At 45.8% G+C, this 15759-nt stretch overlaps 1 protein-coding gene across 3 annotated transcripts in view; it reads left to right on the top strand.

The window, feature by feature from the left end:
• The window catches only part of MERTK (MER proto-oncogene, tyrosine kinase), a 538988-nt gene that overhangs the window by 342746 nt on the left and 180483 nt on the right, over positions 1 to 15759 (top strand). For all 3 annotated transcript variants that reach the window (XM_069607839.1, XM_069607838.1, XM_069607837.1), the window contains exons 11-13: positions 6346 to 6434; positions 10730 to 10825; positions 15357 to 15437. In XM_069607839.1, coding sequence (XP_069463940.1) covers positions 6346 to 6434; positions 10730 to 10825; positions 15357 to 15437 — 266 coding nt within the window. The remainder of the gene's footprint in view (positions 1 to 6345; positions 6435 to 10729; positions 10826 to 15356; positions 15438 to 15759) is intronic.

The following is a 15759-nucleotide window of genomic DNA, read 5'->3' as shown; positions in this document are numbered from 1 at the left end:
CCCGCCCCGTTTTTCACATTGCATTGATTTTAATGATGTACATTTCAGCCCTTATGTGTTGGGTACCCTGCTTTGGAACATTATGGACCAGAAAGCAAGGATATGCCCTTGACAAATAGTTCAGAATTCCACTCTAGCTGCACAGCCACATAGGCATCACATTACACGGAAGGCGGTAAGGGTTAACGGTCACCGGTAAGGGTACAGATGACCGTTAACCCTTACCGCCTTACTACAAGGTCCCTTTTGCGGCACCCGACCTTAACGGCTGGTGTAGACCAGCCATTAAAGTTGGGACCCGCAAAGGGACCTTGGTGCTAATTACGGTACCGCAATTTGCAGTACCGTAATTAGCTCCTTCCCCATTCCCATTATGCCCTATGGGGCAAAAATAGGAATGGGGAAGGGCCATGGAGAAAGGGGGAATTACCGCCCCGCCAACCTTGGACTGGGGTGGTAATTCCCCTTTCCTCCATGGTGGTACCGGCGGCAACCTAATAGCACCATGGTTTACCGCCTACCGTGTAATGAGGCCCAATGTGTGTGCCTCAAGCTTAGAATGCGGCGTTCTACAGAATGCCTGCCTTCACCGTTTTTACGAAGATAAAAGACTGAATAAAGTGGAGATGTGGGGGAAGCATGAGGCGACAATTCTTTTGTAAGTCCTTTATCGATGAATATTGGACCCCCGGTTTGGGACATTTAAAGTATGTTTAAAGCACCATTATTTGGCGAATACTGAATTATAGCTGTGTTTTTATATGTATAGGCTGATTTGGCAGACAATTCTACCTGAAATGTGGTACACATAAAAAAAAGGCACAGGAAACAGAGACAGTCCTAATGCAGGGTGCCTTTACAGGTCACACTGATTAATAATAATAATAATAATAATAATAATAATAATATATTTCTGATATAGCGCTAAACACCCATAGGTCTCAGAGCGCTCAAATAACAGAAAATCGTATAGTCGAGCGTGAAGCAGTTGGTGAAGGGGTGATGCTGAGGTACATAGTAAGAGGACACATTGTAACAGGGCACATACATACATAATATATACAATGAGGCATGGGACCAGTATTTGCATTGGTGCAATATACATATGACCATTTGGATCATGTCCATAGAGAGAGAAGCCAGGGCGGTTGGAGGTGGAGGGAGGCGGTGGCCACAGCGGCGCTTGTTTGCGGGTTAGCAAATGGGGCTTGAGCCTGCTCTTGGATAGCTCAGTGGGTTGGATGACTTTGATGGCGGGGACACTCTATCATTGCGTGCCATGGTTCACATGTTCAGCTTGCAGGACGTAAGTAAAACGCATTTGTTGTCACCCTGAGTGCAATGGGGCTGATGGAATTGCTAGAATAGTGCACACACCATCTTGCCGTAGAAGGTGCGGTGGAGATCAAGCTTAACGGTTAGGCAGTGGCTTCATTTGTGAAAGGCCGACCACCTCGTGACGTCTGATCACCAAGCGGCGAAGCCCCAAGTAGAAGCGTAAATTGGGCTAATACATGTTGTTCTCCATAGCTAAGTTAAAGACGTGTAAAAAAAAACTGTGTTTCTGGTGCGGGCTGTATGGAAATGTATGTACATGCAGGCAGTTGCAATACATTCATTAGCCACAGCTGGCATTGATAACTATCCTGTTCATTTTCCTGAGGCTTAGCGGGTGGGTAGTGGGGTGCTGAATCTGGGGCAGCAGGCCTGATTTTATGTAGTGGGGTAAGAGCGTATTCTTGAAAATGAGGCCATGATTGTGCTTTCTTTTCGGGTAAGAATGGGTAGCTCAAGGCTTTAGTGGTCATGTTAATATAATAATAATGTAGCATTTATATAGCGCTACGAACTCTCAGGTATCTGAGCGCTACTTATTTTACCCACGGTGTGTGGTGCTCATTTATCGACCTCGGAAAGACGAAAAGCTGTTTGTGGCCCTGCCGGGATTCGAACCTGCTCTACTCGCTGTGCTATCGGTCCGGCTTGGGAAGAGTCTGTGCCTCAGAGGTTAAAATCCAGGGAACGTCAACTCAGCCCCTCATCCTACCGAGGCAGATACCATGGCGGATACATTGAGTGCTATTACAATGGATAGCATCAACAGCTATTCGCACAGCACTTAGAAGCAGGAGACATCTGGCACGAAGAGCTAAATAACAAATCTGCTATTATTATGAGGGCGGTGCAGTTTGCCTGTAAGAGTATATTTGTGCGTGTGCGTCTGCTGAGCAGTCAACAATGGCGGACCATGTGAATGTGTAGATGCATGCAAGAGGTTGCTTTTATTATTTATGTCATGTGAGTACATGGGCCAAAAAAGTAAAGTATTTCAGCCCGACTCAACCCTTCATCCTACTGCAGCTGAAAAAAGGAACATGATTACATTGAGTAATAATGTTTATAATTACAATTGGTTATTTATACAGCGCTTAGTACGCAAAGGTTTCTAAGCACGGACCCGGGCATCAAACCTGTGTTGGTCCGCATCGGCTTGCATCCAAGGCGAGCCCGTTGCCCCTGAGCACCCTCCCGGCACATAATAAGATCGACTCTCTGTACCTGGCATATTATACGGCACTGCGTCCTATGTCTCTCTAGCTTTCTCTCTCTCTCTCTCTCTCTCTCTCTCTCTCTCTCGCGCTCTCTTTCGCGCTCTCTTTCGCTCTTTCTGTCTATATGTCTTTCTTGCCTTCAATCTATGTCTAGTCTCTCTCTATGTGGGTGATAGTCATGTTGTCAAATGCACGTCTGCTAAAGACACTAAAGCCATTACTGACAGCTGCGCTACCAGCGGAAAAAAATATATCTTGGGGGCAGGGGGGCGGTGGGGGCCTGCATGTTTTTGGAAATGCAGTTATTGAAAAAGCAAACTATTTAATTGTAACTAACATTGTAAACTGGCTACTTCCAAAACTTGCCAATATTCATTTTTTAATGATAACTTGCAATATACATCCTAGTCACAATAAGAATGGTAAACTTGTCATTCTGCGCAAAACACTATCAAAACCTGGAATAGCCATATACATTATGTTCTGATGGAAGGTTATCACACCACGATGGGCCGTCTTGAAATACCTCTGTGAGAAAGGGCAAGGGGATTCATAACACCAGTGAGGATTTCAGCAGCCGTTTTGCATAAGATCAAGCACCATTTTGGGAACATAAAAATGACTGCAAATCTTAATATGTGGCCAATATCTCTCTGATGAAAGGGTTGTATGCTTGAATCACTAAGTGCATTACGCTCATTAGGGTTGGGGTTCATTTCATTTTTCACAGTGCTCACTCTAACATTAACATGTGTGTAGCATTGAACCATATATACTGATTCAGACAGTTTTCAAATTTGGCAAATAGTTGCAATGTGTGTCACTCCATTGGGGGGGCCCAGGGCTTTGCAGAAACTTTGACTGGCCTCAGGTTAAAGATGGCTGTGCATATGCTTAGTGCCCAGTACACAAGCGATGTAAGGTCATTACATACATAGGATTAATACAGCACTTACAAGTGTGAGGAATCCAGCTCTATGCAAATACACATTGTTATTACACTGCTTTGCAGAAATTGGAACATGAAAATGATAGGTTGACGCCAAGACTGAAATTACTTGTGCAGTTTCATAAGCATAAGCTTAGGGATACATTTACGTACAGTTTCCAAGTATATGCTTTTTAAACTACACAGGGATTGTAGGCCTCGGTTTCAAACTACCACTTTTATAGGCATTAAATAGGTTGCATAAATAAAGAGTTGAATGAGCATAGCAATAGGCAGGCTTTCGGCTCTCTTCCAACCAGGACCGGTGTTGGAGTAGCTATTTGGTTAGTGCAGGCTGGAGTTAGGGTATCTCCCATCTTATGTTATGCTATGTTATTTCATATTTGTATAGCGCCTACTGCCATTGGTATGGCCTTGAAGCACTGCGGTGTATGAACGTCCTTCAGAAGACCGTAGTCTGTGCAGACATGTAAAGTAAGAAGCGGTACACTGCTTGCATACATGTATTGCCAAATCGGTGTTCAGCAGAGGACGACTAGGTTTAGAGCAATTGTTTTTAGTCATGCAGCGCATATTGCCAAGGCATAAGGGAGAGTGCTGTGTCACCGGCTATGTGACAGCTAGACCAACTTTTTTGTGGGACTCAGCAGTATTCTACAGGTTGCAGGGCGAGAGAGGGCGAGGGTGAAGAAAGAAATCTGTCAATATGCAAGGCAACTGTCTACAGTTGAGGGTACTGCTGTGCATTATATGCAGGACCCCTGCCACGATAGCTAACATGCAGTCGACATGCAAATCACATGCAGAATATGTAAGCTAAGACACAGATACCACCAGCGTACTTCCTCTTGTCTATACCAACTTTTAATTTGAGTAGAAAAGACTAAGTTGGCTTCAAGCGTGGTGGTGATAATGCATAGTAACGTAAGGGAAATCGAGCTTGCCGAGCTTGTGTGCCTAAAATAGTCATATATTGATATTGTTATTGATATTTTATTTCTATCGCGCTTGTACACAAGAGTTTCCGAGCCCAGCAAGGGAGGGGAACAGGGGAGAACAAAACAGCGATCTTACTAGGCCCAGTGACATTGAGAACGCGCACGTGCATGGGAGAGGGGGAGGGGGAAAAGTGCATGCAAGGGGGGAGAAGTGGAAAGTGCGAAGCAGAGGAGAAACAGATAAATAATAAGAAATAAATAAATGCAACAAACAGTGGTAGTGCAGTCAGCAATTTGCAAGTGCTAAGTTTAAGGCAGCAGACAGGGTAGGTCTGATAAGTGCAGGAAGAAAAAGGGTGGGGCTGGATGGGCAGAGATACAGACCCCAGTGCAAGGGGTGGCCTGGAGGCAGTGCAGGAGGGTGGCATGGTGATCAGGTACCTGGGCCCGGAGGACAGAGGATGGCCAGGTGCACAGTGCCAAGAGAGAACAGATCAGCAGGGGAGAGGGGCAGCGAAAGCAGAAGAAAAGAGGAAGGTCGTGAAGTACTTCCGGAACCGGAGATGGTTCTCCTCAAGTTTTGGAGTGGCAGGGAGGCTGTTCCAGACAGAGGCCCCAGCCGAAGACAGAGATCTACCCCCAGCTCATTTCTTTGAAAAATGACTGACCCTGAGGGAGTTAGAGGGAGAGGAGCGAAGAGCTCGAGAGGGGAGGTATTTGCAGATTGATAGCTGAAGGCATTTTGGACCCAGCCCCCAGAAAGCCTTGTGGACAATGCAGAGGGTTTTGAATTCAATCCTTGCATCCACTGGGAGCCAATGGAGATATTTCAGAGCTGGAGAGATACGATCCCAGGGCTTGAGGCCAAGGACAAGTCTTGCAGTCCTGTTCTGGATTAGTTGCAGAGGGCGGAGAGTAGAGGCAGGTAGATTTAGAAAGAGGCTGTTACAATAGTCCAACCTAGAGAGAACCAAGCTTGGGATACCATGAGCTTCTGGGGGAAGGAGAGGAAAGGCAGAGTACCTCTGAGGAGGTGCAGTAGGAAGTTTGACTTTTTAGAGACCTCAGAGATGTGGGCGGAGAAGGAAAGGGTGGAGCCAAAGATGACCCCAAGGTTCTTAGCCTCGCAGGTGGGGGTCGCAGGAAGGGAGATATCCTTTAACAGTCTTTCTTTGAGCCATATATGTTGTGTGTATACTATATCTCTGAAGTGTAAAGAACTGAAATGACCTTAAATGTGATGTATCTTGCTCAGTGGTTAATACACACACCATAGACATTTCAGAGTGGTCTGTAGGTCACAGGCTCAAATCCCAGGGCACCCCCTCAATCATTGTCCTCTGCAGATTGGCATCGCAGCAACAAGTCTGTTGGCTCATAGTACTCTTTCCAGTAACTGTGAAGCACCTGTGCACTCTGGGTGGAGAATTGTGAACCATATAAACATAGTGGATATTATTAGCAACAAGCAAACAACGTGAACTTGTATGAATTCATAATGCATGCGTAAGAGTTCAGGGCTGTGGTTTCCTTTTAGCCCCTTTGAGGGTCAGCCCTCCTATCTAGTAAGGCAACATTATGACTAGGCGGCAAATTGTTATATTTTGCGCAGGACGCGCGGTTTCCTGCTTGTGTTTTGAAGACTGAATCACGACCGCCCATCTGTTATGGAAGAATGAGCTGCCAAAATAGGCCACTCTGACATCACTTCATAAGCAAAGGCCACGTGCGAGAAGGAAGTAGGGTACTTTGCCAAGAATGCAGCGCTACATTCCACACTAGTGGCTCCAACCTTGGATGACTACCGCTGGTGCTGTTTATGCTCCAGAATGTGATTGGTTCATAGAAAGTCTGCTGGAAGTGGGTTTTCTGGAGAGGTCCTTTACTCTGCATTTGCTTTCTGTAGGTATGCCTTCAGCAGTGCGGATGAGTCAGAACTGGTGGTGAATTTTACAGCAAAACAGTCATACAGCCGGAAAGCCATCGAAGTGACAAGTAAGTGCTTGTGAGATTTTGGCTTGCAGTGTTCCTTGGAGAAAGCGTTATAAGTGGACCTGAAGGAAATTAATGTATGCAGTCAATAAAGGAATTGCCTGTATTTTTCAAATTGTTTTGCAAGTTGTCCCCTGATGGATGTCTGGCAAATGGGACAATGGATTTCACTATTGCCAGACTTTAAACATGTCTGCTGGAAATCCATGAAAAACATTTTTTTAAATTGTGTTTCAGTCCAAAAAATAATTCGACGTTTCACAAAACGAAAATACAGTATATATATCATACCTCAAATAAAATAGAATAACGCAGTTAAGCAAACATTAAACCATCACTAAAAAATAAAAAAAGTAAACAGAACAAAATGCAAAGAAAAGGAGCAACATTACAAATTTAAACCAACATTCTTAGTTCCTCCTTCTCAACTATTGCAATCAAGTCATTAAAAACCTCATTACATGCACGTAAAGAGCAGTGTTGAGTTATTGCCTGTCACTGTAAAACCTTATAGGCAAATTAAATCTCTATCAAGGACGGGAGTTGGTTCCTGGTTACCAAAATTGACTACAGCTACCACAATTCCTAGAGACCAATTTAGACTAATCTGTAACACCTGAAAAGACTGCCTCCCTGAAGATTGTTAGAGACATGAAAGCGCTTGGAGGAGAACAGCAACTTGAACTGCAGCAGGTATTCAACACTGGGAACTAGAGTGCGCGCCTCACCCTCCCTCTGTTTCTCTACATAAAGGATGTAATCCGGCCAGATTCAGCTCTTTTTACAAATTCAATTGACAATAGGATTTCGTTACCCGAGGCTAACCTTTCCCAAAAGCAGTCTGTATTCAACCACCAATCGTGGCAAACAAATCTAGACAGAAAATGCCACCTCATCTTTAAAGTCCCTGTACAGCTGACAAGCAAATGCCTCAGGGATTGGGAGCTGGCATCCTCACACAAGTCACCCATTTTTAGTTTAGGTGCAAAGGTGAACGCCATCTAGTGAGGGAAAAATATTGGTATCAATTGTTTAAAGAGGGAAGGATTGGGAGGACGAAGAAAGAGATATTGGGTTTTTCGTGTCGCTTGGTTTTGGCTCGTATGTTGACTTTGTAGTATCTGTAGATCATAAATGGCACTTTAGCACCCCAATTAGCTTGACCTTTTGATGTTAGTGCCACAATTAATCTTTGCCCATTGTTGGTGCCTTGGGGCCACAATTACTTTTGGCTAATGTCAGGCGCTTAGCGCCACAATCAGGTCTGGCTCATAGATGGCACTTTAGCTTCACAACTAGTTTTGGCACAGAGGGAAGGCACCGCGTTTTGACTCATAGATGGTGTTTTTGCTGCTACAGTTATTGGCACATAGGTGACACTTTAGCAGCACAATTAGCGGTGTCTCGCAGCTGGCACTTTAACAGCACAATTAGCGGTGTCTCGCAGCTGGCACTTTAGCAACACAATTAGCGGTGTCTCACCGCTGGCACTTTAGCAGCACAATTAGCGGTGTCTCGCAGCTGGCGCTTTAGCAGCACAATTAGCTTTGGCACATAGACAGTTCTTTAGATTCATGATTGGCTCCAGCTCATAGACGATGCCTTCATGCTACAATTGGCTTTAGCTCAAATGTGGCACTTTGACGTCACAGTTAGTTTCAGGGCATACGTGGCGCTTTACTATCACAACACATTTTGGCTCATGCATGGCAGTTTAGATAAACAATTCGTCTTCCTTAAAGGTGGAGTTTTGGTGGCATAATACGTTTTGTCTCAAAGATGTCTATTTAGCTCTAGAAAGTGGTGTTGGTACATCAGCATTATAATTAGTTGTGGTTCATATATGGCGCTTTAGCACCACCATTAGTTTGTCTCCTAGGTGGTAAATCTTCACAAGTAGTTTGGGCTAGTAGATGATGTTTTAGCGCCACCTAGCGAGGGCTCATAGCTTTGGCTCATAGCTGGTGCTTTAGTGCTGCAATTAGTTGCTTGCATCATCTATTGTGGGTACATAGTTTGGCACACAGTAGCCACTTTATTCCTACCCTTAATTGTGTCTCCTTGATGATGCATTAGCACTGTGGGTAGGGGGGGTGCCACGTTTTTTTTATATGCATGTGTGGTGTTTCATGCAGCTGACGGTGCATCCTGAAAATCACCAGAGAGAAGACTGGTGCCATGGAAATGCAAGGATGCTGCACTCCTCTCCAACGGCACCACACCTTCAGCGATTCCGGCTGCTTTCCTCTCTCTGCCTTGTACATGGAAGACAGTAAATGCAGCCAAACCAGTTCCGTTCAGCAAAGCCAAAACTGCTTGTTTCCGAAACACAGTGCAGCAGTTTTTAAGAACCATGACTATGAAGGAACATCTCTGGGCTCTCCCTTCTCACTGTGTGCACGTTGCTGGCTGAGTGAGCGGATAGACAGATGGCGCAGCTGCAAGCAATCATAGGGAGGAGGTTAAGTGGTAAGGGCTGCAGCCTTCGCTGCGCCATAGGGAACCAAGCTGCACCTCACTGAGGAGGCCCAATAAGGCCAAAACATGTCTGGGGTTGCTTGTGTTTCCATGCAGAGGGGACATGGCCTAGCAGTTCGGGCTGGGCTGCTACCATTGGTGGCAGTATATGACTGTTTTGCATATGGCTGGACCCCTTTTGCAATGGCGCAGATGGGCTAAAAAACGGTGGTGTGGAAGGTTGCCCAGAGCAATGCCAGTGGTTAAGATTCATTCAAAACCTTCCACCCATCACTTTTGTGGTTATCATTTCACCGTCTCAGCAATGTAATAGCCGCTCACCTAGAAGGAAGGTTATCTCCTTCCATCTATGGATGGCCTTCCTCTCGGCAGCACATCAGCCCCATCCCTCACCCGTTATCACGTTTACCCAACAAAACATGGCCTTTTCCTTAACTGGGCTCAGGTTTTCTTCTGTGTGCCTTCAACCAAGATGGCGTCCCCGTGCAGCATTCATGGGGCCTCATTATGACCCAGGTGCTAAGTGTTTAACGGCGCCGTAAAAGGCAGCGGCGCCGTTAAACACTTTGCGCCTAATTATGAGGTCCCTTTGCGGGACCTGACCTTAACGGCTGGTTTTACCAGTAGTTAAAGTAGGGACCCGCAAAGGGACCTTGGTGCTAATTACGGTACCGCAATTTGCGGTACCGTAATTAGCGCCTTCCCCATTCCCATTGAGCCCTATTGGGCAAAAATGGGAATGGGGAAGGGCCAATGGCGGCATGGGGAATTACCGCCCCACCAACCTCGGAATGGGGTGGTAATTCCCCATTCCGCCGTGGCGGACTCCGGCATCGACCATGGTGCTAATAGCACCATGGTTTAGAGCCGGAGTCCTAATGAGGTCCATTAGCTCTCTATTTATCCTATGCCCCTCTCTCCCGTAATCCTCGGAAGATCCAGGCACTGGCAGCTGTTGCACAGAGAGGAAGATAGTATCTGTGTCGCCATGCCACTTCCTTACTGTGCTATAGGTCTCCGCAAACATTCCCTGCCGAGTGTGCTCTGGACTCTCTATGATGCCTTTACCTGAGATATCATAAGGTGGTCTACAATTGAAGCTGTCCGCCGTGAGACATATACCACAGAAATAGACAAAGGACGTAGTGCCAAGCCCACTGGAATCGTAAAAACAGGAGATGGACTAGCATGCAAAATATTTGAATCCTCACCTATAAACATAGAGTTGATCTAGAGCCACCAACCATAGAAAGAAAACGAGCTCCAACATATTGGCGTCATAGGCACACTGGGCCCTGGAAGAAGACTAGGCGTCCACCAGATATAAAAAGTACAAACACGAATATGTCTTAATCATAAAAATGTATTGCTAGAAATATGGAACCAATTTGTGTAAGACTCCAGTGCCAGCACTCACTGGTAGAAGTTGCATCATAGAAATAGATTAACTACTGTCAGCACACACAGAAAGCTTTAAGACAACATACAGAACAAACAGTGCAGCATTACCCACAGCAATAATTCATAGCAATAAAAGGTCTGTATGGTGAGTGCCAGTACAGTGCCTGCAGTACTGAGACATACATGTAGCATACCTAGGGGCTAATGTGCCATACAGATACAGGGCCATGTCCAAGAAATATATGAGCTAGTTTGACCTAGAACTGTATACATTCTTAAAACACATACTCTGTGATTGATACACGATGTGCATTATAGAGTGGCCTCCACCCATATCCCCCCCTGAATTATTAGAAGAACTTTGAGTCATCTGTGTCTGTTCATTTACAAATTGTGTAAGTACATGATCTCTTTTGCAGTAAGGAACTTGGGAATCAGTGAAGATCTGCAACAGAAGCTTCATGATGTAATGATTGACAGTGACGCGCTTACACTTGGCAAGATACTGGGAGAAGGTAAGGCATGGGATGGCAGCTTGTATTTGTATTTTATTATTTATATAGTGCTTACTCCAGAGCAGTTTACAGCATAACAGCCAGGAAACATTAAACATGGAACATAGAAGCAATAAAATATACATGATTCAAACCAGAAAAACAGCATGTGGAACAATTTGCATTTGGGAAGGAAGAGAAGAGGAGAGGAATGGGAAGGAGGAAAGGGAAAGGGGAAAGGGAGTAGAGGGAGTAGAAGGGAGGGTGGCGATCAAAGGGGAGACAGGGAGAGATAAAGGAACAGGAAGATGGAGTGGGGAGGAGAAAGAAGAGGAGGAAGGGGAGAGAAGTCAGGGAGGGGGTGAAGAAGGAGTCATTTTAAGGAGGAACGGAAGGAGGAATAGGTAGAGATGGAGCGGATAGAGAAAGTGAGGGAGTTCCAATGTAGGGGGGCAGGAGCTGGAAGGAGCGGAAACAAGAAGAGGCACAAAGAGGGGGGGGGCAGAGAGTAAAAAGTGATCAGCAGAGCGTAGAGAGCGAGAGGGGGCATAGAAAGAGAGAAGAGAGGAGAGCTAAGGAGGGGCAAGGTCATGAAGAGATTTAAAAACAAGACAAAGGAAGTGGTATTTAAGTTGGGAATGGAAGGGAAGCCAGACTAGGTTGGCAAGTGAATTGGAGATGGAATCATGGGGAGAGAGAAGACAGAGGGTAGGGACGGCAGAGTGGTAAAGGGATTCAAGGGGAGCGAGATGGGAAGGGGGGAGACCGAAAAAGAGAGAAGAACAGTAGAAAAGGCGAAAGAAATTGAAATAATTGAAAGACCTCCTTTGCGCTTTGTCGTTTAAAAATATTATCTATCAATTCAGCCAGCTACAATCTGGTACACACTTTGTAACTCACCCTTAACGGGATGTGCAGGCGCAAGTGGAAAATGAGGCTTTGAATGCTGCAATGTATGCATTCTGTTAAGATGGATTTCCAAAATGAACCCACAGGGTGGATTTTGGGAGGCCAGCCTATTATGGTTTATCCATGAAAGACACTGAACTCTAGCCAAACCCAATCAAAGGTACGTAGCAGAGCGGCAAGGCTAAGACTCAGGATGGGGGATAGAGTGGTCTAGGGCCGCAACGAGATGCACAGAGCACTCCAATTAGACAGAGAAGTAGAAAAATATGCAATGATTAATTAGGCCTATGAAAAACACACTAAGCAATGAAACCTTCAGGTACGTGTTGTTAGACAACTACTATAAAATACATATCATCATCATCAAGTTTATTTGATTTGCATAAGAAAAAGAATCCACAAAACCATTAGACAATACATACAATTATAACACCAAAAAAAACATACCATCTTAAAACCACAACAGGAACAACGAACAGGAAGGATTACGGATTACATTTATTAATCAGTATATCAAGAGAAACTCATTGTCAGGGCAATATACCAAGCCGTCGTTTCATGTGGCAGAGGGCTATTTTTAAGTACGAGAGCAACGACCATCCCACTTGAGGTGAGTTTGCCCATAACAGATAGGTTAGAGCAGGCCTATATTGTACAACTCCCAATTCCCTTAGTAGTGACATATAGATCCACCCCAATACTTTACCTTAGAGACAGTTATGTAACAGTTTAGTAGAGTTATCAGCAAAACGTTCAGTAGCCTTATGTGGTAAAGGCAGTCCGTAAGTACACAGTAAAAACACTTAGGAGCAGTCCTAGAATTGTATATCTAACTCTTAGCAAGTGCAGACCAGAGATGGAATGGGGCCTAGTGCCCTAGAGTCACCAGTTCCACAAGGTATACTGTTTAGGTAGGTTTACTATTGGATTGAGCAATGGCAGGGTTTGCGATTCAGTGTTCCAAAAGTTTAGAAAAGTTCAGGTAAGTATCTCTCTCCATCCCACCATACTAGTGATGTGAATAGACCACCACCGATCTGAGTCAGGCAATAGAGAGATAGAGAGCCTCATTACACGGAAGGCGGTAATGGTTAACGGCCACCGTTAATGGTAACGGTGACCGTTAACCATTACTGCCTTACTACGAGGTCCCTTAGCGGGTTGGTGCTTTAACGCCTGCTTTTTGCAGGCGTTAAAAACCAACCCGCTAAGGGACCTCGGAGCTAATTACGGCACCGCAAAATTGCGGTGCCGTAATTAGCGCCTTCCCCATTCCCATAGAGCCCTATGGGGCAGAAATGGGAATGGGGGAGGGCAATGGCGGAAGGGGGATTTACAGCCCCACCAACCTTGGAATGGGGCGGTAAATGCCCTTTCCGCCAAGGCTGTGCCGGTAATTTACCGGCATGGTCCAGGGTGCTAATAGCACCCTGGATCACCACCTTCCGTGTAATGAGGCCGTCAGGACTTTACACCCATGTCACTCTATGGAGGACAGGACAAACAAAACAGGTATGATAACTTACCCCCCCCCCCCGCCAGCCCACTTGGATTTTCCCAGAGACCACTTGAGGGGTTTTGAAATGTGAACCAGCTGATCACCCTTGCCATGAAAGGAAGATTACTTCTTCAGAGCAGGCAACCTCAGGAGACCTCTAGGAAAGATGGGATGCAACAGGAGTCACCACGGTCAGGTGGTGACAGGCAACCTTAAGATGGTGAACAAAACAGCAGTCCCTGCACAGCGTTTGTTGGGACTGGAAGGCTGAAATGCAGGAGCGGGTTTCTCCTAGCACAAGTTGGAGATCTTTCAAGTTCTGAGGATGCAATCGGAACGGCAACGGCTGCAGTAAGGTAGCCAAGGAGAAAGCTGGTCTTTCCACCGGGTGGTCCAAGGACACTTCTGAAAGCTCAGCAGGCGCGGTTCCTTGAGAAGGGGTTGAGACTGGTTGTTCCCATGTTTCAGGGTTCAAAGCACCAACAAGTACCTTCTTGAGATCATGACAGAGCACCAGGGCTTCACTGGGACTTGGCTGGAGGCAATGCTGGTCAGCTGCAACGGTTGTCCTCAGGTCTTCAGCGAGCTGCACTTCTCTGTGGGGGGGTCTTGGCTCCAACGATGAACTGCCAAATTGGTGCAGGAGTCCTCCTTTTATCCAAGATTTGCTCTGGAGTCGCCACCAGGTCCACCAATGGTAAGAATCTGCACCATTCAAACTAGCAGGGGCTGTCCCATTTTGGACAGACACCAGCCAAAGATTCTTCCCAGCAACAGACACTCAGGGGCGCAAATGTGGACTGGGATCAGACAGTCCCAACCCCGACATCAGGTCACACACACAGACCGTCACTTTGCCCAGGAAAGATGAGGCTTTTCCTGGGAAAGAGCTGTCAGTGTTTGGCAATTCTGGATCCGAGAGGGCAGTAAGAAAGCCAAACGACAGGTAAAAATCTCCTGGCACAGCCATTTTAGAGTATGTGGTACTCTTTATGGCATTTTTATAAATGTTTCATGAATGTATAAATAAATTACGTGGTAAAATGCAAATGTTCACTTGTAAAAAGTCAAAAACACTGTAGTAAAGTATCCGCTGCCACCAGCCCAGCTGAACATATTGCATTTGTAACCACAAAGTGACAAAAAAAAGTTAGACGGTTTCAAAGTATCCGAACGGTACTTCACTTTAAGGTGATGTATGCAGCTTTAAAAATAGAAGAAATCTAAGGGAGACATATAAGCTCATGTTGCTCCAAAGAGTAATTTGGCCGCGGGGAACCCTTAAGAGGTAGTCATACATGTAAAACAAGAGGGTTCTTGGAGTCCCTCTACATGTACAAACGCGGCCCATCGACCTGTTCTTGGGTGGATGGCCCCCGGGAGAGTCTCAACCAAGTCTTTAGCTCACTGTCCCTTTCACAGAGGAGAAATATCCCTGCATATCAGTCTTTGTCCTGCCCAAGGGCAGTCCAGCACTGAAATGCTAGGCAATTCTCCTCTGAACAAGAGTACCAACAGCAACCCCAGACACATGTTTCAGCCTAGTCGGGCCTCATCAGTGAGGTGGAGCTGTGCCTCTCTAAGAACAGTGAGCAAGGGGTCCACGTCTAGATTACCCTTGTAACTTAGGGTGAAACCCAAAGTTACTTGATATGCAAAACAAGAGGGTTCTGGGAGTCCCTCTACCGGCACAAAAATGGCCCATTGACCTGCGGCGTCAGTACTGTCCCACTAACTAACTACCATCTAATGGAAGTGGGGTACACCCCTGCAACCCCTAAACCCCAAAACTCCAACTAACAGGAGCGGGATACACCCCCCGCAACCCAAGCTCTCATTAGTCCCAGTAATGGGGGGCAGGATTTTAGTATGGCACAAAGGCACTGTATTCGTTATAGGTGACATTTTTAAGTCGCAGTATTTGTACAAGCCCCTCTACAAGATGAACTTTCAAACACCTAAAATACATGCAACACATTTAGGAGAACCTGGACTAGTTGTTGATAAAGTTGCTGAGATGGTACTGTTGTGAAATGTCTGCTTCATTGTACTTATTGCAAGTAAGCTAAGCAACACTACATCATATCCACGTTTTGCTTGGGGAATATTGTATGTTCACCCACCTATGCTTCCCTTCCTTTGCAGGAGAGTTTGGCTCTGTGGTGGAAGGAGAGCTGACTGACCCGGATGGAGGCTGCCAGAAGGTGGCTGTAAAAACAATGAAGTGTAAGTGTTCTGTGAGTGTTGTGCATGATTGGACGGTGCAGAATTCTCCTAGTATGACGATATGGCAGTGGAGTCCACAGATCATATTGCCCTGCCATGAGATCAATGATCTATGCCTTCTATGGTTCACCTAAGTCAGAGGGAAGCATAGAACAACCAAAGCCCTTGACTAAATGTCAAGTGCTGGCAATCACGTAACAAGAGCAGGCTCACGACTCCTCAACTGTGCAGGAGCAGTGAATAGATGGAGGACATGGACAAGCTGAGGGCGGTGAGAGAGAATGGCAAGATGCTGGGTACTTGGTCTGGAGAGCTAAAAGCT

The sequence above is a fragment of the Ambystoma mexicanum genome, chromosome 4q (assembly GCF_040938575.1).
Source record: "Ambystoma mexicanum isolate Mex_15411 chromosome 4q, UKY_AmexF1_1, whole genome shotgun sequence".
In the NCBI taxonomy this organism is placed as follows: Eukaryota; Metazoa; Chordata; class Amphibia; order Caudata; family Ambystomatidae; genus Ambystoma; species Ambystoma mexicanum.
Note: the sequence above shows the minus strand (reverse complement) of the source record. Positions and strands in the feature narration are given on the sequence as shown.